The sequence below is a fragment of the Schistocerca serialis genome, chromosome 12, assembly GCF_023864345.2.
Source record: "Schistocerca serialis cubense isolate TAMUIC-IGC-003099 chromosome 12, iqSchSeri2.2, whole genome shotgun sequence".
NCBI classification, from domain to species: Eukaryota; Metazoa; Arthropoda; class Insecta; order Orthoptera; family Acrididae; genus Schistocerca; species Schistocerca serialis.
The window spans coordinates 162,969,259-162,993,296 of NC_064649.1; the positions used below are offsets into that span (position 1 = coordinate 162,969,259).

Consider the following 24,038-nt stretch of genomic DNA (forward strand, 5'->3'; position numbering starts at 1 on the left):
CATCCTTACGCCTGTCGGTGTCGCTTCGAATCGTACGAGAGCTCGCGGTGTGCCGGCAGATGTTCGTGACGCAGCTGATGGCGGAGCCGATGAAGACGTGGGTGGACCTGCGGCGGCCGCTGGCGTCCGACGACCTGGAAGGGTTCCTGCACCGCAGGCTGATGGTGTCGTGGGCGTGCCGGCTGGGCGTGGCCGGCTGCGTCCAGCAGGCCGCCGAGCTGTTCGCCGACTGGATGCGACAGCCGGACCCTGACCGGGAGAACCCGTCAGTACCAGCATAGCGGCGCGTCAGTGGGCGGAGCATCTCTCCCACACTCCCACTACAGATTCTCCACACGGGCAGCGGTACGAGTGTGCCGTGTGCTGGAGACACCGCTCCTGGTGCCGTTCAGAAAGCCACAGTGACACCTGCCCGCTTTAGAGATCTGGAGACGCTCACTGTCTTGATGTGGCAATACGGAATGGTCGATTCCTCTGCACGTTCTGGCACACTTGCCCCCTAGCGGGGCTTTCTCCACCCACGTCACAGATCGAAACTGGGAGAGATGCACTGTACGCTGACGTCTGATATTTCTCTGTGCGGCTGCTTTCTGAAACCCCATAGGTGCTTACGAATAAACTTTTACTTGGGACTAACCTTTGACAGAAAACTGACGTGGGTAACACACCTCATTACTCGTACGGAGCGAAACCAATTCTTCACTGTGTGGCGTTGCATTATCAGTGTTAAAATGTCTCGAATATTTGAGCCACTGTTGTAAATCGCCTCCGTCACGGTTCTGTGTTCATTTATAATTCTTTCATAGAATGTTAAATAATGAAAAATGTAGAATGTAGTCGCAGTAAATAATAATACAAACATCGCGGTGCAGTGTATCGTGCTCTTATTTAATAGCGGTGGGATGTCAAACGAGCCGGCTTGGAGCAGGAGAGGCACCACAGGACATTTTAATTTCCACTGTCTGTACTTTTACAAGTAAATTCATAAAACTTTGTCAGCATGAACAAGAAGGATTCAGGATTCACACTCATAGCAGTGGAAGTTCGAAAACATAACGAAATAATTTTATTTACGTGTCAAATTTCATCATCTTTTTCACTTGCTAATCGCAGCATTTGTTGCTATAGGTACAGTTTTCTTCATAAGTTAGAGAGATACTTCGATGAATTTTGCGCAGCATACGTACCATACTTACAGGCGTATGAAACTCTAGAATTTATTTAATTTATGAAAAAACGAATGAGCTGTTATATTTTAAACTTCATCTTTAGAAAAAACACAAATTTTATAGTTAATTACCTCAATTTTTACCACAGTTTTTAATAGATTTTGAAAATCCTAGAGTTTCATACACCTTTAAGTACGGTTTGAATGCTGTGCAAAATTCATCGAAGAATCTCTCTTACTTATGAAGAAAAGTGTACGTATAGCAACAAATGTATCCATTAGTAAGTGAAAAAAATGATGAAATTTGACATTTAAAAAATATTATCTTTTCGTGTTTTTGAACTTCCACTGCTACGAGTGTGAATCCTGACTCCTTCCTGGTCATGGTGACAAAGTTTTATGAATTTATTTGTAAAAGTATAGACAGTGGAAATTAAAATGTCCTGTGGTGCCTCTCTTGCTCCAAGTCGGCCCGTTTGACGTCCTACCACCCTTAACAAGTAAATTCATAAATATTTGTCAGCATGACCAGGAAGGAATCAGGATTCAAACTCATAGAACTGAATGTTCAAAAACATAACGAAATAGTTTTTTACGTGTGAAATTCCATCATTTTTTTACTTACCATTGGCTGCATTTGTTGCTATACATACACTTTCCTTCGTAACTAAGAGAGATTCTTCGATGAATTTTGCACAACATACAAACCAAACTGATTTCGTGAACTCCAGCAGGAGCATGCAGTTTGTCAAGTGTGTCTTTCGTTGTGCGAAGAACATCTTTTATTGTGTTACTGCCCGCTCGATGGAGAATTTTGCCCACCGGTTCAGCGACAACTTGAACATATGGTAACAGAGCGATGTTTTGTGCTTCCTTTTGCTACCCTCTATTGCCTTCGTTGTTTGTCGCCATAGTTTTAGCTATTACTTTCATCCCACAACCGTTGGCGCAGAAAATGGACTTGAGGTTTTGTAGTTCACCCTTCAGTTGTCCCTTATCGCCGATCGTGACAGCCCTCTCGGTTAAAGTGTGCAGGGTGGATTAGTTGTGTGTAGGGTGATATTGGGAGCAGCCACGGAGGTGCCTGTCAGTACAAGTTGGTTAATTATGTTTTCTATGGCCCAGTTATCCATCAGGCTTTCTGTAAACTTCCACTTCGAAGAAAGTGTATGTAGGTTGTTGTTGTTGTTGTTGTTGTTGTTGTGGTCTTCAGTCCAGAGACTGGTTTGATGCACCTCTCCATGCTACTCTATCCTGTGCAAGCTTCTTCATCTCCCAGTACCTACTGTAACCTACATCCTTCTGAATCTGCTTGGTGTATTCATTTCTTGGTCTCACTCTGCGACTTTTACCCTCCACGCTGCCCTCCAATACTAAATTGGTGATCCCTTGATGCCTCACAACATGTTCTACCAACCGATCCCTTTTTCTAGTCAAGTTGTGCCACAGATTTCTCTTCTCCCCAATTCTTTTCAATACCTCCTCATTAGTTATATGATCTACCCATCTGACCTTCAGCATTCTTCTGTAGCACGACATTTCGAAAGGTTCTATTTTCTTCTTGTCCAAACTATTTATCGTCCACGTTTCACTTCCATACATGGCTACACTCCATAGAAATACTTTCAGAAACATCATGACACTTAAATCTATACTCGATGTTAACAAATTCCCCTTCTTCAGAAACGGTTTCCTTGCCATTGCCAGTCTACATTTTATATCCTCTCTAGTTCGACCATCATCAGTTATTTTGCTCCCCAAATGTATGTAGGTGAACTCTAGAATTTTGCAAATGTATTAAAAACTGTGGTAAAAATTGAGATAATTAACTATTATAAAATTTGAGTTTTGAAGTTTAAAATGTAACGGCTCATTCATTTTTTTCATAAATTGGATAAATTGTAGAGTTTGATACATCTGTAAGTACGGTTTGTATGCTGTGGAAAATTCATCGAAAGGTCTCTCTTATTTATGAAGAAAACTGTACCTATAGCAACAAATGCAGGCAATGGTAAGTGGAAAAAATGACGTAGTTTCACATCTGAAAAAAACTGTTTTATTTTTCAACTTGCACTGCTATGAATGTGAATTCTGAATCCTTCCTGGTCATGCTGACAAAGTTTTATAAATTTATTTATGAAAGTATAGACAGTGGAAATTGAAATGTCCTGTGGTGGCTCTCCTGCTCCGAGTCGGGCCGTCTGACGCCCCACAGTGTAGTGTCTGAGTAGGAGGCAGCAGGTGAGAACCTCCGCCACTTTGCCCGCAGGGTGCCGCCGGGCCTGCAGTACGAGGTGGTGTGCACGGCGCTGAGGCAGGGCGGCGAGGCGCGCTGGCGGTTCGCCTGGGAGCGCTACCTCGCCTCCAACGTGGCCTCGGAGCGCGCCCAGCTGCTGCAGGCGCTCACCTGCGCCCGCGAGCCCTGGCTGCTGCAGAGGTCAGTCAGTCAGCCGGCCAGCCACCAGCCGGCCGGCCAGCCACCTGCCCAGCGCGCTGGCCGGCCGCCGGCGCTCGGCGTTTTGTTTCTCTTGCCCGGTGGTCGAACTGATGTCTACGTCTACATCCACATTTATACTCCGCAAGCCACTCAACGGTGTGTGGCGGAGGGCACTTTACGTGCCACTCTCATTACCTCCCTTTCCTGTTTCAGTCGCGTATGGTTCGCGGGAAGAACGACTGCCGGAAAGCCTGCTTGCGCGCTCGAATCTCTCTAATTTCACATCCGTGATGTCCTCGGGAGGTATAAGTAGGGGGAAGCAATATGCACGGTGTTACAAAAAGGTACGGCCAAACTTTCAGGAAACACTCCTCACACACAAAGAAAGAAAATATGTTATGTGGACATGTGTCCGGAAACGCTTAATTTCCATGTTAGAGCTCATTCTATTACTTCTCTTCAAATCACATTAATCAGGGAATGGAAACACACAGCAACAGAACGTACCAGCCTCACTTCAAGCACTTTGTTACAGGAAATCTTCGAAATGTCCTCCGTTAGCGAGGATACATGCATCCACCCTCCGTCACACGGAATCCCTGATGCGCTGATGCAGCCCTGGAGAATGGCGTATTGTATCACAGCCGTCCACAATACGAGCACGAACAGTCTCTACATTTGGTACCGGGGTTGCGTAGACAAGAGCTTTCAAATGCCCCCATAAACGAAAGTCAAGAGGGTTGAGGTCAGGAGAGCGTAGAGGCCACGGAATTGGTCCGCCTCTACCAATCCATCGGTCACCGAATCTGTTGTTGAGAAGCGTACGAACACTTCGACTGAAATGTGCAGGAGCTCCATCGTGCACGAACCACATGTTGTGTCGTACTTGTAAAGACACATGTTCTAGCAGCACAGGTAGAGTATCCCGTATGAAATCATGATAACGTGCTCCATTGAGCGTAGGTGGAAGAACATGAGGCCCAATCGAGACATCACCAACAATGCCGGCCCAAACGTTCACAGAAAATCTGTGTTGATGACGTGATTGCACAATTGCGTGCGGATTCTCGTCAGCCCACACACGTTGATTGTGAAAATTTACAATTTGATCACGTTAGAATGAAGCCTCATCCGTAAAGAGAACATTTGCACTGAAATGAGGATTGACACATTGTCGGATGAACCATTCGCAGAAGTGTACGCGTGGAGGCCAATCAGCTGCTGATAGTGCCTGCACACGCTGTACACAGTACGGAAACAACTGGTTCTCCCGTAGCACTCTCCATACAGTGACGTGGTCAACGTTACCTTGTACAGCAGCAACTTCTCTGACGCTGACATTAGGGTTATCGTCAATTGGACGAAGAATTGCCTCGTCCATTGCAGGTGTCCTCGTCATTCTAGGTCTTCCCCAGTCGCGAGTCATAGGCTGGAATGTTCCGTGCTCCCTAAGACGCCGATCAATCGTTTCGAACGTCTTCCTGTCGGGACACCTTCGTTCTGGAAATCTGTATCGATAAAAACGTATCGCGCCACGGCTATTGCCCCGTGCTAATCCGTACATCAAATGGCCCTGACCACTATGGGACTCAACATCTTAGGTCATAAGTCCCCTAGAACTTAGAACTACTTAAACCTAACTAACCTAAGGACATCACACACACCTATGCCCGAGGCAGGATTCGAACCTGCGACCGTAGCAGTCCCGCGGTTCAGGACGGCAGCGCCAGAACCGCTAGACCACCGCGGCCGGCAATCCATACATCAAATGGGCATCTGCCAACTCCGCATTTGTAAACATTGCACTGACTGCAAAACCACGTTCGTGATGAACACTAACCTGTTGATGCTACGTACTGATGTGCTTGATGCTAGTACTGTAGAGCAGTGAGTCGCATGTCAACACAAGCACCAAAGTCAACATTACCTTCCTTCAATTGGGCCAACTGGCGGTGAATCGAGGAAGTACAGTACATACTGACGAAACTAAAATGAGCTGTAACATGAAAATTAAGCGTTTCCGGACACATGTCCACATAACATCTTTTCTTTATTTGTGTGTGAGGAATCTTTCGTGAAAGTTTGGCCGTATCTTTTTGTAACACCCTGTATATTCGCTTACCAAATAACCCTGTGACGAAACGCGCCGCTCTTCTCTGGATCTTCTCCATCTCCTCCGTCAACCCGACCTGGTACGGATCCCACACTGATGAGAAACACTCGAGTATAGGTCGAACGACTGTTTTGTCAGCCACCTCCTTTGTTGATGGCCTACATTTTCTAAGGACTCTCCCAATGAATCTCAACCTGGTACCCGCCTTACCAACAATTAATTTTATATGATCATTCCACTTCAAATCGTTCCGCACGCATACTCCCAGATATTTTACAGAAGTAACTGCTACCAGTGTTTGTTCCGCTATCATATAATCATACAATAAAGGATCCTTCTTTCTGTGTAGTGGCAGTACATTTGTCTATGTTAAGGCTCAGTTGCCACTCCCTGCACCAAGTGCCTATGTGCTGCAGATCTTCCTGCATTTCGCTGTAATTTTGTAATGTTGGAACCTCTCTGTATACTACAGCATCATCCACATGGATCTTCCGGCACTATCTACTAGGTCATTTATATATATTGTGAAAAGCAGTGGTCCCATAACACTCCCCTGTGGTACGACACAACACAGGTTACTTTCACGTCTGTAGACGTCTCTCCATTAAGAACAACATGCTGTGCTCTGTTTGCTAAAAACTCTTCAATCCAGCCACACAGCTCGTCTGATATTCCGTAGGCTCTTACTTTGTTTATCAGGCGACAGTGCGGAACTGTATCGAACGCCTTCCGGAAGTCAAGGAAATTGGCATCTACCTGGGAGCCTGTATCTAGTATTTTCTGGGTCTCACACGATCGCTGTTTCCGGTATCCGAGTTGATTCCTACAGAGTAGATTCTGGGTTTCCATAAACGACATGATACGCGAGCAAAAAACGTGTTCTAAAATTCTACAACAGATCGATGACAGAGATACAGGTCTATAGTTTTGCGCATCTGCTCGACGACCCTTCTTGAAGACTGGGACTACCTGTGCTCTTTTCCAATCATTTGGAACCTTCCGTTCCTCTAGAGACTTGCGGTACACGGCTGTTAGAAGGGGGCAAGTTCTTTCGCGTACTCTGTGTAGAATCGAACTGGTATCCCGTCAGGTCCAGTGGACTTTCCTCTGTTGAGTGATTTCAGTTGCTTCTCTATTCCTTGGATACTTATTGCGATGTCAGCCATTTTTTCGTTCGCCTGAGGATTTAGAGAAGGAACTGCAGTGCGGTCTTCCTCCGTGCGGTCTTGCTGTGTGCTTGAAACAACTCAAAATAATGAACGAGACACTGCAGTGCCCTATTTCCAGCTGTGCCCCTGAAGTCTGTAATGATAATCAGCATCCCAAGTCCCCATTAGGTCAGAAAACTACAAAGACACCAAATTAGTTACTTCGTTAGTAAATTTTATGTTCCACAAATCATTGAATCGATCAATCATAATGATGTAGAGTGTCATTTTACATGCTGACCAATTACCAAGATTTTTTTTTTTTTTTTTTTTTTTTGGCAACATACGAGTACATATGTGAGTTAGTAGTCCTACACACCATCTGCTGAGCAAGATGAGTTAGACAGGCGAATTACCCTCAGACTTCAAGTAGAATATACTAATCCCTGTTCCAAAGAAAGCAGGTGGTGAGAGTTGAGAAAATTACCGAACTATCAGTTTAATCTTATTAAAGACAGCAAAGTTGGGGAACATCCAATTTTTTTCCAATATGCTGTAGAGTCCCTCCCTACTGACTGTGTCAAAGGCTTTGTTGAGGTCAACAAAAGCCACATATAATGGCACTCTGTGTTCGCGACACTTCTTTTGTAGTTGGCACAAGGTGAATATCCTGTCACTTGTCCATCTCCCAGTTCGAAATCCACACTGTGACTCAGGGTAGATCCGAGCAGCCAAGGTTTCCAGTCTCTTCAGGATTATCCTTGCATACGCCTTTCCAGCAATGCTCAAGAGAGACATTCCTCTGTAGTTGTTACAATTACCTCTGTCGCCTTTTTCCTTATAGATTGTTACTACATTTGTATCTCGCATATCTTGAGGTACCGTGCCTTCTTCCCAGCACTGCAGTAGGATTTGATACAATATCGGCAAAACGCAGTCAGGTTTGATGATTTCTGCTGGTAAGTTATCACGGCCTGTACTCTTGCCTAGCTTTAGACTTTTAAGTGCGAGTTTAATAAGATCTTTTCACCGCAATATGCGTGGCTCTGTAGTCTCCGATGGCAGTACATCTAAACCATTCTGTATGAACTGTGGCGTAAGACAAGGCTGTGTGTTGGCACCTACACTTTTTGGAATTTTCCTCTCGGGTCTGATCGAAGTGGCTTTCGAGAATTGCAATGTTGGAGTACATCTGCATACTAGGAAATATGGAAGGCTTTTCAGTGTCAGCCTTCTGAAGAGTAAGGCAAAGCGCTACGAGGTAGTCGCTCGTGAACTCCTGTGTGCTGATGATGCTGCAATTGCTGCGAACTCCGCAGAAGTGCTGCAAGAGCTCGTATCAAGGTTTAGTCACGCATGCCACCTATTCTCGACGAGTGTAAACAGCAGTAAGATCGTAATTATGGTTCAGGGTGGTAACACAAACCCGAATATCACACTAGATGGCACTACTCTGCAAGTCGCAGATAGCTTCTGCTATCTTGGATCTACTACAGAATCAAACATGTCTGTTGACAAGGAAATTGATGCTCGCATTGGAAGATCTGCGGCAACTTTTGGCATACTCTCTACACGTGTTTGGAGAAACAACAAACTCTCTTTGACCACCAAAATTGTTATATATCAAACTTGCGTCCTCAGCATCCTTTTGTATGCATCGGAAACGTGAACTACCTGTGCCACACAAGAGCGTCGCCTGAATGCTTTCCACGTGCGGTGCCTGAGATCCATCCTCGGAGTACCGTGGAAGGACCGAGTGACCAACGAAGCAGTGCTATCTGAAACTAACTGCAACAGTATTTCAGCTATCTTGAAGCGGAGACGACTCCGCTGGCTGGGACACGTCCACCGTATGGATCCTGACAGATTACCACGTGAGGTGGTGTTCGGAGAGATCTCTATAGCCAAATGACCAGTAGGCCGTCCTGTATTGAGGTTCAAGGACTCCGGTAAACGAGATATGGAGAGCTTTGGAATCGACACAGATAGGAGGCAGGGACTAGCATGAGTGGCGTGATGATATATCATCTGGAATGTCGAAGCACGATGAAGGCTTGTCAGACAGATTAAGGCAGAAAAAGCTTCGCAATGCTACCACTGCTCCTGCCTCACCAGCCAGATACGCTTGTGACAATTCCGGCAAGAGATGCCGTGCTGCCATTGGCTTGACAAGTCATATAAAAAAATGGAACCCATAACCACACAGACACTGCAGCAATCATCTACCAAGATGTCGTGGCCAATATATAAAATCAGTTTAGTAAGTCATGGTTGCCAAATACTAACATAAGCCCTTTACAGACGAATGGAAAAATTGGTAGAAACTGACCTCGGTGAATATCAGTTTGGATTCCGGAGAAATGTAGGAACATGTGAGGCGATACTGGCCCTACGACTTCTCATAAGAGATAGGATAAGGAAAGACAAATCTACGTTTACAGCATTTGTAGATTTGGAGAAAGCTAACTTGAATACTCTCTTTCAAACTCTAAAGGTGGCAGGGGTAAAATACAGGGAGCGAGGGGCTATTTACAATTTGCTCAGGACCCAGATGGAAGTTATAAGACTCGAGTGGCACGAAAGGGAAGCAGTGGTTGAGAAGGAAGTGGGACATGTTTGCAGCCTATCGTTGATGTTATTCAATATGTGTATTGAGGAAGCAGGAAAGGAAACAAAAGAAAAATTTGCAGTGGTAATTATAGTCCAGGGAGAAGAAATAAAAACTTAAAGTGTAGCGATGTATGGAAGTGAAACATGGACGATCAACAGTTTAGACAAGAAGAGAATAGTAGCTCTTGAAATGTGGTGCTACAGAAGAACGCTGAACGTTAGAGGGTAGATCACATAACTAATGAGGAGCTACTGAATATTATTGGGGAGAGAAGAAATTTGCGGCACACCCTGATCAGAAAAGAGGACTGGCTTGTAGGACATATTCTGAAACATCAAGGGGTCACCAGCTGAGTACTGGAGGGAAGCGTGGGAGGGGGGGGGGGGGGGGTGGTGAATCGTAGAGGGAGACCAAAACATGAATACGGTGAGCAGATTCAGAAGGATGTAGGCTGCTGTAGCTATTCGTGGATCAAGAGGCTTGCACGGGATAGAGTAGATGGAGATCTGCACCATATCAGTCTCTTGACTGAAGACGACGACAACACAACACACATGTCAACAATGAATTGAAAATATCAGTTAACTGAACTGAGTGTTGTATCCACGGACCCAACCAACCAACCAACCAACCAACTGGCGCACGCGCGCCCTGACCGTGACATCGCTAGCCACAGTTTCTGTCGCGGCCGTCGGCGTCTCAGGGCGTTACTGCCGACGGAAGAGGTCGCACCATGGCTCAGCTCGGGTCCGCAGTGCCCTCTGCCTTTTGCATATAACGAGGAGCGCTGGTCCTGACACGTCCCATCAGCCTCACTTCGGTCTTCAGCAAGGTCCTGGAATCCGTCCTCACCCGCCGCTTCCACCAGCATCTCCACCAGCACCGCCTCCTTCCCGTTACCCAGTGTGGCTTTCAGCCGTCCTTCTCTTTCAATGACCTTCTCCTTCACCTCACTCATCTCCTTTCTGAACAGCTTAATTCCCGTCGCTCCGCTATCTTCCTCTCCCTGGACCTCGAACGTGCCTATGACCGCGTATGGCATTCCGGTCTCCTCTTTAGGCTCCAAACCGTCGCCCTTCCCATTAACTACGTCCGTCTGATCGGCTCTTTTCTCTCCCACCGTCCTTCCTACGTCACCATCCATAACACGGATTCCTACACCTTTTTTCCCTCCGCCGGTGTGCCCCAAGGCTCCGTCCTCTCACCACTTCTGTACCTTTTGTATACGGCGGACATGCCGACTCCATCACCCCCCATCCACCTTCTCCAGTTTGCCGATGACACCACCTTCCCTGCCCTTGCCCCCATCCTGCAGCGTTCCCAACACCTTCTCCAATCCCATCTTGACCAGTTCACTGCTTGGTGCAAGCAGTGGTTGCTTAGGGTCAATCCCTCCAAAACCCAGGCGATCATTATAGGTAAAACCAACCCTTCCTTCCGCCTCCTCGATTTCTATCTAACCATCTATGGCCAACCTATCGCCCTCTCCCCCATCCTTAAGTACCTTGGCGTCACCCTCGACCGTCGCCTCTCTTGGACCCCCATCTCCAGACAATCCAAGCCAAGGCACGCTCCCGACTCCATCTCCTCGAGCTCCTTTCCGGCTGTACGTGGGGTCTGGATCCCTCCACCGTACTCCACCCCTATAAATCCCTCATCCGCTCTATCCTCTGTTACACTCATCCTGCCTGGATCTCCGCCCCCCCCCCCCCACCTTTTACAAATCCTTTCAGACAGATTCTTGAACGCCATGCTCTCCGCCTCGCCTATGGCATCCGTCTCCCCTCGCCCACACAGATCCTGTACGACCTAATTCCGTTCCCCCATCTCCTCCTTTTCCTCGAATGGATATGGATCCTCTACACCTCTCGTAAACTCCTCACCCGCTTGTCTCACCCATCCTCTCCAACTCCGCCCGCTGCTGCGCCTGTATCTCCACGTCCCACCTGCTCTCCATCTCTCCACTCTCCACACCCTCTCCCAAGGTGGCTTCCGCCAGCTCCCCCTCCCTGATGATGCCCTCCTCCCCTCCATCTACCCCTCCTACCAACTTTGATCCTCCCCTCCCACTTCCTGTGTTTTTTCCTTTGGGCACCCTCCCTCCCTTCTCTCTCCTTTTCCCTCCATCCCCCCTTCCTCGACCCCTCTTCCCCCTGGCTTCCCCTACCGCCGTCCCTCCACTCCTCCTCCCATCTCCTCTGCCATTGGCATCTTTGCTCTCCCCTCTCCCTCCCCCTCACCCTTCTTCCCTCTTGGCAGGTCCCCGGACTCGCACACATTATGTGGACATTCGCGCGCCGGAGATCATCGCCATCCGTTTCTCGTGTGTGCCGTCGTGTCTTGTGAACGATGGAGCGGAATGGTGGGCACTAAACACATGTGCCATCGACATCATCAGTGTTTGTGCGTCGTGTCAACAGTTTGTAGTGTGGATTATCGTCGAGTGTGAACGGCTTCATCGTTTTGTATTTATGTGTCTACTGTATTATTACCCGCCATTATGTAAATTATGTGTATTCCTTATATTTTTTTTCATTGTCTATTCTGCGGGTGAAGAGCCGCGTAGCATGCTGCTGCCAGCCTACCTGTTGTACAGGTTTTAAAATCACAATAAAGAAAAAAAAACGACATGGGCAGTCGATTGTCTATTGCTAGCCTTTCGTGGAGTTTATAGCAGAGCCATTGCAGTGTGATATTTGCTATTGTATTCGACTAGGCTCAGTACACGGATTACTCTTGGATATTACTCGGACTTGTATTGCTGGTGCACGTTTCGTCAGAAATAAAGATAAGTTATCTCTTCATTCTAGCTGGCGCAATTCTTGTCGTTAATTATTTTTCGGCCAACAGACATAGCTACATCCTGGTCACTACCCACGCATTACACAATTTGTGGTGGCTGCCCCAAAAGTGCCGCCGAGGACCTCAGCTTTAGCAAAACTTATTACTAGAAATTCTTCAAATTGATTAGGAAATTATTCTGGCTAATGTGATTTAGCAAAGTTGGGTCTGGTTTCATGCTCGGCATCACAGAATGACAGCTTTATGTTATTGCACATTTGTCACTAACACTAGTTATAAATAAGAAGGTAAAAATATATAATTTAAGGATGCAAATAACAAAACAAAATGGGAATGGATCTCAGCTTGCTTTACTGCAAAGTCATTGCTGGCGTTATTCTCTTCTTCGGCTAATCTTCGTCACGAGTTATAGGAGAGGTGAAAACATGTCCCCACGAGAAAAAAAATGGGTCGTGCCTGAAGACCTCGGAGGCTAAGAATGGAAGAAAGTGCCACAGAATCGTGTCCACCCTATCAAGTGCTGGGCAAGCATGCTACACCGCGTTTGTGATGGTGTGGTGGCACTCCATCCTGTTGGTATGTGACGGCATGGCAGTCCTCCTCAAGTTGTACGAAAAACCAAGTCTGCAGCCTCGGAAGATGGTTCATTCCATTCACTGTTATTTCCTTCCAGACGTTCACAGTGGCAGCGAGAACAATGTCCTGTGTACACTACTGGCAATTAAAATTGCTACACCAAGAAGAAATGGAGGTGATAAACAGGTATTCACAGGACAAATATATTATACAAGAACTGACATGAGATTACATTTTCACGCAATATGCGTACATAGATCCTGAGAAAGCAGTACCCAGAACAACCACCTCTGGCCGTAATAACGGCTTTGATACGCCTGGGCATTCAGTCAAACAGAGCTTGGATGGCGTGTACCGGTACAGATGCCCATGCAGCTTCAACACGAGTAGTGACTTCAGCAAGAGTAGTGACTGGCGTATTGTGACGAGCCAGTTGCTCGGCCACCATTGACCAGATGTTTCCAATTGGTGAGAGATCTGGAGAACTGACCAGGGCACCAGTCGAACATTTTCTGTATCCAGAAAGGCCCTCACAGGACCTGCAACATGCGGTCGTGCATTATCCTGCTGAAATGTAGGGTTTCGCAGGGATCGAATGATGGGTAGAGCCACGGGTTGTAACAGATCTGAAATGTAACGTCCACAGTTCAAAGTGCCGTCAATGCGAACAAGAGGTGACCGAGAAGTGTAACCAATGGCACCCCATACCATCACGCCGGGTGATACGCCAGTATGGCGATGACGAATACACGCTTCCAACGTGCGTTCACCGCAGTGTCGCCAAACAGGGATTCGACCATCATGATGCTGTAAACAGAACCTGGATTCATCCAAAAAAAATGACGTTTTGCCATTCGTGCACCCAGGTTCATCGTCGAGTACACCATCGAAGGCGCTCCTGTCTGTGATGCAGCGTCAAGGGTAACCGCAGCCACGGTCTCCGAGCTGATAATCCGTGCTGCTGCAAAGGTCGTCGAACTGTTCGTACAAATGGTTGTTGTCTTGCAAGCGTCCCCATCTGTTGACTCAGGGATCGAGACGTGGCTGCACGATCCGCTACAGCCATGCGGATAAGATGCTTGTCATCTCGACTGTTAGTCATACGAGGCCGTTGGGATCCAGCACGGCGTTCCGTATTACCCTCCTGAACCCACGGATTCCATATTCTGCTGACAGTCATTGGATCTCGACCAACGCGAGCAGTAGTATCGCGATACGGTAAACCGCAATCGCGATAGGCTGCAATCCGACCATTATCAAAGTCGGAAACGTAATGAATAGTACGCATTTCTCCTCCTTACACGGGGCATCACAACAACATTTCACCAGGCAACGCCGGTCAACTGCTGTTTGTGTATGAGGAATCGGCTGGAAACTTTCCACACGTCAGCACGTTGTAGGTGTCGCCACCGGCGCTAACCTTGTGTGAATGCTCTGAAAAGCTGATCATTTGCATATCACAGCATCTTCTTCCTGTCGGTTAAATTTCGCGTCTGTAGCACGTCATCTTCGTGGTGTAGCAATTTTAATGGCCAGTAGTGTAGTTGTGGGTACATTATGCTGGGGCGAAGTGAACAAGAAAGAGGTCAAATTGTTGTTGCCCCTGTGGTCGTTGAAGACGACCGTCCTGTAAAATAAGAGAACGCCAGCTGCAAAAGTCTTTGCAGAACTGTCAGCTCCGTAGGCAGGGAATTGCACAGCGAACTGTAATTCCTGAACCATCTACATTTACATACACACTCCGCAATCGACCATACGGTGCGTGGCGGAGGGTACCTGGTACCATAACTAGCATCTTCTCTCCCTGTTCCACTTCCAAACAGAACGAGGGAAAAATGACTGCCTATATGCCTCTGTACGAGCCCTAATGTGTATTATCTTTGTGTCTTTCCGCGAAATGTAAGTTGGCGGCAGTAAAATTGTACTGCAGTCGGCCTCAAATGCTGGTTCTCTGAATTATTGATGCACAAGGCAGGGTGTGCTGCGAATAGATAGAAAGATAGATCCCTAATCATTTAGCTACAAAATAGCAGGTCAGCAACTGGAAGCAGTTAATTCCATAAGTTATCTGGGAGTACGCATTAGGAGTGATTTAAAATGGAATGATCATATAAAGTTGATCGTCGGTAAAACAGATGCCAGACTGAGGTTCATTGGAAGAATCCTAAGGAAATGCAATCCGCAAACAAAGGAAGTAGGTTACAGTACGCTTGTTCGCCCACTGCTCGAATACTGCTCAGCAGTGTGGGATCCGTACCAGATAGGGTTGATAGAAGAGAGAGAGAAGATCCAACGGAGAGCAGCGCGCTTCGTTACAGGATCATTTAGTAATCGCGAAAGCGTTACGGAGATGATAGATAAACGCCAGTGGAAGACTCTGCAGGTGAGACGCTCAGTAGCTCGGTACAGGCTTTTCTCGATGTTTCGAGAACATACCTTCACCGAGGAGTCAAGCAGTATATTGCTCCCCCCTATGTATAACTCGCGAAGAGACCGTGAGGATAAAATCAGAGAGATTAGAGCCCACACAGAGGTATACCGACAATACTTCTTTCCACGAGCAATACGAGACTGGAATGGAAGGGAGAACCGATAGAGGTACTCAAGGTACCCTCCACCACTCACTGTCAGGTGGCTTGCGGAGTATGGATGTAGATGTAATGTAGATATCCGTCATAGGCGTTTCACCAACATAGAAAGACTTGCCCAACTAAATTTTAGAAGACAATCTTTTAGATATTTCTTAAACAAAGTTTTATATAAAGAAAATTTTTTTAATAAAAGCAAATTTATTTTTGTTTGTCTAGCTAATAAATAATTTAACATTAATAATACACATCCATCACTAATGCAAAAGCCCCTAACAGGGAAACGTGGGTGAGCCCTTATAACCTGGACTAAAGAGCATTTGGTCGGATGTGTGCTGTTTCGCAATGTTTCCAACTTCCAGCCGGCTTTACGTCCCGAGGGTGAAAGATAGCGGGGGATCGACGATGATTTAGGCAGCCATAATGTAGCATGTGGTTCACCGCCAGACACCACACTTGCTAGGTGGTAGTTTTAAATCGGCCGCGGTCCATTAGTACATGTCGGACCCGCGTGTCGCCACTGTGTGATCGCAGACCGAGCGCCACCACAAGGCAGGTCTCGAGATACGGACTAGCACTCGCCCCAGTTGTACGGACGACGTAGCTAGCGACTATACTGACGAAGCCTCGCCCCTTTGCCGAGCAGATAGTTAGAATAGCCTTCAGCTAAGTCCATGGCTACGACCTAGCAAGGCGCCATTAGTAACATTGCATGTATCTAAAGAGTCTCACTTGTATCGCCACAATCTCCAGATGTACCAAAAGGATGGATTAAAGTTAAGTATTCCAGAAGCTACGTACTTTTTTTATAGCATTCATTACGTATCCTGTTTCAGACCTCACGCCATCCTGCTTTAGCTTAGCGCGTGCCTTTCGGCTTCCTCTCATTGTGTCTAGGCTGTCTTGTCTAGACACAACATAGCATACTCTGGAAGGTCGCATTACCGCCAAGGATTGTATGACTGTTTTGGTCGATCAGTTCCATTCGCGGTACAGTGTTTGCTCTCCAGTGGTGATACTATGTTTCAAGGAGACAGGGCACACAACTCGCACCGTTCAGGACTGGTTTTGTGGGCACGAGGGAGAGCTACCGCATCTCCCCTGACCACCACGTTCACCGTATCTCAAAACTGTTGAGCGTTTGTAGTCTACTTACTGTCAACAGCCTCGCCGCAGTGGCAGTGCCGGTTCCCGTCAGATCACCAAAGTTAAGCGCGGTCGGACTCGGCTAGTACTCGCATGGGTCAGCGTCCGGGTGTGCCGAGTGCTGTTGGCAAGTGGGGTGCACTCGGCCCTCGTAAAGCCAACTGACGACCTACTCGACTGCGACGTAGCGGCTCTGACAACTCAGACCAGATGCCCCTCCGTATCCACATCTGGTGACGCCGTAGGGCTGAGAATGACATGGCGGCCGCTCGCTACCGTTGGACCTTCGAAACCTGTTCGGACGGTGTTTGTTTGTTTTGTAGCCTACTCTCGAGAGAAGGGTGCGCAATCTCTGGCCACTCCACCATCGTTACCTCAACTCGCCACAGTTTTGCAGCATTAATGGTATGAGATTATCCTGAAAACCATACAGGACCTGTATTTATCCTTTTCGAGGCGACTGGAAGATACTCTACTGGCCATTAAAGTTGCTACACCAAGAAAAAATGCAGATGATAAACGGGTATTCATTCGACAAATATACTATACTAGAACTGACATGTGATTACATTATCACGCAATTTGGGTGCATAGATCCTGAGAAATGAGTACCCAAAACAACCACCTCTGGTCGTAATAACGGCCTTGATATGCCTTAATAACGGCCTTGATACGCCTGGGCATTGAGTCAAACAGAGCTTGGATGGCGTGTACAGGTACAGCTGCCCATGCAGCTTCAACACGATACTACAGTTCATTGAGATTAGTCACTGGCGTATTGTGACGAGCCAGTTGCTCGGCCACCATTGACCAGACGGTTTCAATTGTTGAGAGATCTGAACAATGTGCTGCTCAGGGCAGCAGTCGAACATTTTCTCTATCCAGAAAGGGCCGTACAGCACCTACAACATACGGTCGTGCATTATCCTGCTGAAATGTAGGGTTTCGCAGGGATCCAATAAAGGGTAGAGCCACAGGTCGTAACACATCTCAAATGTAACGTCCACAGTTCAAAGTGCCGTCAATGCGAACAAGAGGTGATTGAGATGTGATACGCCAGTATGGCGATGACGAATACACGCTTCCAAAATGCGTTCGCCACGATGTCGCCAAACACGGATGCGACCATCACCATGCTGTAAACAGAACCTGTACTCATTCGAAAAAATGACGTTTTGCCATTCGTGCACCCAGGTTCGTCGTTGAGTACACCATCGCAGGCGCTCCTGTCTGTGATGCAGCGTCAAGGGTAACAGCAGTCATGGTCTCCGAGCTGATAGTCCATGCTGCTGTTCGTGCAGATGGTTGTTGTCTTGCAAACGTACCCATTTATCGATTCAGGGATCGATACGTGGCTGCACGATCCGTTACAGCCATGCAGATAAGATTCCTGTCATCTCGACTGCTAGTGATACGAGGTGCATTCGAGTTCTAAGGCCTCCGATTTTTTTTCTAATTAACTACTCACCCGAAATCGATGAAACTGGCGTTACTTCTCGACGTAATCGCCCTGCAGACGTACACATTTTTCACAACTCTGACGCCACGATTCCATGGCAGCGGCGAAGGCTTCTTTAGGAGTCTGTTTTGACCACTGGAAAATCGCTGAGGCAATAGCAGCACGGCTGGTGAATTTGCGGCCACGGAGAGTGTCTTTCATTGTTGGAAAAAGCCAAAAGTCACTAGGAGCCAGGTCAGGTGAGTAGGGAGCATGAGGAATCACTTCAAAGTTGTTATCACCAAGGAACTGTTGCGTGACGTTAGCGCGATGTGCGGGTGCGTTGTCTTGGTGAAACAGCACACGCGCTGCCCTTCCCGGACGTTTTTGTTGCACTGCAGGAAGGAATTTGTTCTTCAAAACATTTTCATAGGATGCACCTGTTGCCGTAGTGCCCTTTGGAACGCAATGGGTAAGGATTACGCCCTCGCTGTCCCAGAACATGGACACCATCATTTTTTCAGCACTGGCGATTACCCGAAATTTTTTTGGTTGCGGTGAATCTGTGCGCTTCCATTGAGCTGACTGGTGCTTTGTTCCTGGATTGAAAAATGCCATCCACATCTCATCCATCGTCACAATCGACGAAAAGAAAGTCCCATTCATGCTGTCGTTGCGCGTCAACATTGCTCGGCAACATGCCACACGGGCAGCCGTGTGGTCGTCCGTCAGCATTCGTGGCACCCACCTGGATGACACTTTTCGCATTTTCAGGGCGTCATGCAGGATTGTGTGCACAGAACCCACAGAAATGCCAACTCTGGAGGCGATCTGTTCAACAGTCATTCGGCGATCCCCCAAAACAATTCACTCCACTTTCTCGATCATGTCGTCAGACCGGCTTGTGTGAGCCCGAGGTTGTTTCGGTTTGTTGTCACACGATGTTCTGCCTTCATTAAACTGTCGCACCCACAAACACACTTTCGACACATCCATAACTCCATCACCACATGTCTCCTTCAACTGTCGATGAATTTCAATTGGTTTCACACCACGCAAATTCAGAAAACGCTGTTCAAGTAAGGAAAACGTCGCCATTTTAAGTATTTAAAACAGTTCTCATTCTCGCCGCCGGCGGTAAAATTCCATCTGCCATACGGTGCTGCCATCTCTGGGACGTATTGACAATGAACGCTGCCTCATTTTAAAACAATGCGCATGTTTCTATCTCTTTCCAGTCTGTAGAAAAAAAATCGGAGGCCTTAGAACTTGAATGCACCTCGTACGAGGCCGTTGGGATCCGGCACGGCGTTCCGTATTACCCTCCTGAACCCACCGATTCCATATTCACCTAACAGTCATTGGATGTCGACCAACGCGAGCAGCAACAAAATGGCGATACGATAAACCGCAATCGCGATAGGCTACAATCCGACCATTATCAAAGTCGGAAACGTGATGCTACGCATTTCTCCTCCTTACACGAGGCATCACAACAACATTTCACCAGGCAACGCCGGTCAACTGCTGTTTGTGTATGAGAAATCGGTTGGAAACATTCCTCATGTCAGCACGTTGTAGGTGTCGCCACCGGCGCCAACCTTGTGTGAATGCTTTGAAAAGCTAATCATTTGCATATCACAGCATCTTCTTCCTGTCGGTTAAATTTCGCGTCTGTAGCACGTCAACTTCGTGGTATAGCAATTTTAATGGCCAGTAGTGTATTTTGAAAGCCAGAGGTTTTCCTGCGCCATTTTAGGCTTGATAGTGTGTTTGTCGTGTTTTCCGACTTTTGTCCACCCACACATATAATTGTATTACGATAGAGTATTCTCTCCGAAGTGGGAGGAAAAGGGGTAGTGACGTCCATTAGCCTTGTTGCCCCGCCCCTCTTACTTGTACCATCACCTGGTAAAGGACATTTGGCGAAAGAATACGGATTTACAAGGCCGCCGTCATAGGCGTTTCATCACCATAGAAGGACTTGCCCAGCTAAATTTTAGATATTTCTTAAACAAAGTTTTATAAAAAGAAATTTTTTTAAATATAAGCAAATTTATTTTTGTTTGTCTAGCTAATAAGTAATTTAACATTAATAATACACTATAACATGAAAAATATTGATTGCAGTCACAATTTTCTTCGAATTAAATGTGTGCACGGTGTTCCTGTAAGCTTCAGTGTGGTGCTGAGAGGTGAGAGGGGATATTTTAGGCGTTATGACTGCCCCTTCTAATACTGCTATCTGATTCTTGGTCAAACTTAGGTATATATCAGTTGAAGTTTCACAAGGGATTAGAAATATGGTTTTCAGGTGATTTGACCGGAAAAAGCTGATGAAGATCACGAGAAGCTGATACTACAAAATGGTAATGTAGAGTTAAAGTTGCTCCTAAAATGATATCAGTACTTAACTGTGGGAGTTAATCTGATTTTTGATTGGGTTCGGACTTCAGAACAAATAAGTAGACACTTTTTTTGCGAACATGTTCTCCCTCTTATTCTTTCACTCGCACCGGATTCTAACAGTTTTTGTTGTGAAGGCTGCACGCTGACGAACTTGTAACAGTTTCAATTACAACTTGCCAAGATGAGACTTCAGCTGAAAATGAATCCAGGCCGAACTGGCGGCCTCTGCCAAAGAAGCATAGTTAACATTCAACAATGACCATATTACGTATCATTGTTTGAGTACCTACTAAATGAAACTTGTAACTAGAAAATACCATTTCGCAACAAGTCAAAGGCAGCACAATAGTTCACGTAACAGAGGAAAATGTTTGGTAAGGTCACTGTTTTAGATCAAGAACATTTTCAATATGAAATTTGACAAATTATGTGCAGGTAACAATTACTTTTAAATAATCTTAGTTGTAAGAGGGTTGCAAAAAAATAAAGACTCCGAATTTCCTTTGTGAAAACTGTAAGAGTTTCAAATACAACAAACTTGATTGACATTATGCATCTTTATTCTTCGTGTCCACATATTTATTTCTCAACATCGTCACATTTCTCCCAACGATTGATTACCGTCAATGCAGAATATTTAACTTTGTTGATGGAGCAACAGCCTTAACTCTGCTTACACCACTTCATAACTATCAGTCCTTGAAGGTATTCTTCAAGTTTTGCAGACATTCCAAGCTGTCAGACACGATGAGGTTGGCACCATCGTTTTGTTCATTACAGGCAAAAACAAGCCAACGTCGCACATTACTGATGTAGATACAATTGTTACCTTACACAGCTTTCATTCTTCTGGGAATCTGAAATGGGGCCACTTTTCCTGAACTTCGAAACTACACTCCTGGAAATGGAAAAAAGAACACATTGACACCGGTGTGTCAGACCCACCGTACTTGCTCCGGACACTGCGAGAGGGCTGTACAAGCAATGATCACACGCACGGCACAGCGGACACACCAGGAACCGCGGTGTTGGCCGTCGAATGGCACTAGCTGCGCAGCATTCGTGCACCGCCGCCGTCGGTGTCAGCCAGTTTGCCGTGGCATACGGAGCTCCATCGCAGTCTTTAACACTGGTAGCATGCCGCGACAGCGTGGACGTGAACCGTATGTGCAGTTGACGGACTTTGAGCGAGGGCGTATAGTGGGCATGCGGGAGGCCGGGTGGACGTACCGCCGAATTGCTCAACACTTGGGGCGTGAGGTCTCCACAGTACATCGATGTTGTCGCCAGTGGTCGGCGGAAGGTGCACGTGCCCGTCGACCTGGGACCGGACAGCAGCGACGCACGGATGCGCGCCAAGACCGTAGGATCCTACGCAGTGCCGTAGGGGACCGCACCGCCACTTCCCAGCAAATTAGGGACACTGTTGCTCCTGGGGTATCGGCGAGGACCATTCGCAACCGTCTCCATGAAGCTGGGCTACGGTCCCGCACACCGTTCGGCCGTCTTCCGCTCACGCCCCAACATCGTGCAGCCCGCCTCCAGTGGTGTCGCGACAGGCGTGAATGGAGGGACGAATGGAGACGTGTCGTCTTCAGCGATGAGAGTCGCTTCTGCCTTGGTGCCAATGATGGTCGTATGCGTGTTTGGCGCCGTGCAGGTGAGCGCCACAATCAGGACTGCATACGACCGAGGCACACAGGGCCAACACCCGGCATCATGGTGTGGGGAGCGATCTCCTACACTGGCCGTACACCACTGGTGATCGTCGAGGGGACACTGAATAGTGCACGGTACATCCAAACCGTCATCGAACCCATCGTTCTACCATTCCTAGACCGGCAAGGGAACTTGCTGTTCCAACAGGACAATGCACGTCCGCATGTATCCCGTGCCACCCAACGTGCTATAGAAGGTGTAAGTCAACTACCCTGGCCAGCAAGATCTCCGGATCTGTCCCCCATTGAGCATGTTTGGGACTGGATGAAGCGTCGTCTCACGCGGTCTGCACGTCCAGCACGAACGCTGGTCCAACTGAGGCGCCAGGTGGAAATGGCATGGCAAGCCGTTCCACAGGACTACATCCAGCATCTCTACGATCGTCTCCATGGGAGAATAGCAGCCTGCATTGCTGCTAAAGGTGGATATACACTGTACTAGTGCCGACATTGTGCATGCTCTGTTGCCTGTGCCTATGTGCCTGTGGTTCTGTCAGTGTGATCATGTGATGTATCTGACTCCCGGAATGTGTCAATAAAGTTTCCCCTTCCTGGGACAATGAATTCACGGTGTTCTTATTTCGATTTCCAGGAGTGTAGATTACATCACGGAGTTCCTCACATGCCGACATATTTATGTGGCGCACCGCCATGCTGCACGCCGCTCTAGCGGCAGACGGCTGCAGCGTGCCTCAGCGAAGCGAGTAAGTCCGGCGAGTAACATGAGGTACACACGGGACCGACACAGGGAACAGAATAAAAAATTCGGAGGAATTACTTTTCACCGTGCTCTCATACTTCAATTACATGATGATTATAATTCGTAATATTCTCATAAAATGTACAAGTGTTGAATAAATTATTGTAGCCAGTTATATGGTCCGTAAATCGTGGATATTTTAAGATAATTTCATGCTATCATGTAATCTTCAAGAAGCTCCAAAAACAGTTTTACATTCAATAATCGAACAATGGAAAATCCAGGATGGTATGTAACAATATTATAAGAAGGGAAGTTGCTACTCTCCATATAGCAGAGACGCTGAGTCGCATATAGGCACAACAAAAAGACTTTCACAATTAAAGCTTTAAGCCATTGACCTTGAGCTGCCTGTGTTAGTTGCGTTTGCGTGAGTGTGTGTGTGTGTGTGTGTGTGTGTGTGTGTGTGTGTGTGTGTATGTCTATTGCTGACGAAGGCTAATGGCCGAAAGCTTTAATTTTGAAAGTCTTTTTCTTGTGCGTATTTGTGACTCAGCATCTCCGCTATAAGGTGAGCAGCAACTTTCCGTCTCATAATATTGTTACATTCAATAACAATATTTTGACATTTTAATAGTTTCCTTTTTTAATTATAGTGGTAGTGGCGAACCCGAGTAACATCCAAACTACAAAATTAAAGCATTGATAATGGTTATGTAAGATTACTGTACTCAGTAGTTTTGAATGACGTGCTACACTGAAGGTCGCGCTGTATGAAGAGGTGAACTACACTGAGGTCCAAAAGTTAAGCGACAGCGATACATACACACAGAGATGGCTGTAGTATCGCGTACACAAGGTGTAAAAGGACAATGCGTTGGCGGAGATGGCTTCCTACTCAGATGATTCACATCGAAAGGTTTGCGACGTGGTTGTGGTCGCATGACGGGAACTAATAGACTTTGAGCGAGGGATGGTAGTTGGAGCTAGACGCATTTCGGAAATCGTGAATTCAGTATACCAAGATCCACAGTGTCAAGAGTGTTCCGAGAATATCAAATTTTAGGCATTGTCTCCAGAGACAACGCAATGGTACGGGCTTCACTTAACGACCGAGAGCAGCGGTGTTTGCGTACAGTCGTCAGTACAGACAGACAAGCAACACCGCATGAAATAACCGCAGA

General features: G+C 46.9%; 1 protein-coding gene across 2 annotated transcripts in view; it reads left to right on the forward strand.

The window, feature by feature from the left end:
- The window catches only part of LOC126428038 (aminopeptidase Ey-like), a 417,011-nt gene that overhangs the window by 350,189 nt on the left and 42,784 nt on the right, over window positions 1-24,038 (forward strand). For both annotated transcript variants that reach the window (XM_050089916.1, XM_050089915.1), the window contains exons 11-12: window positions 60-265; window positions 3,438-3,605. In XM_050089916.1, the coding sequence (XP_049945873.1) occupies window positions 60-265; window positions 3,438-3,605 (374 nt within the window). The remainder of the gene's footprint in view (window positions 1-59; window positions 266-3,437; window positions 3,606-24,038) is intronic.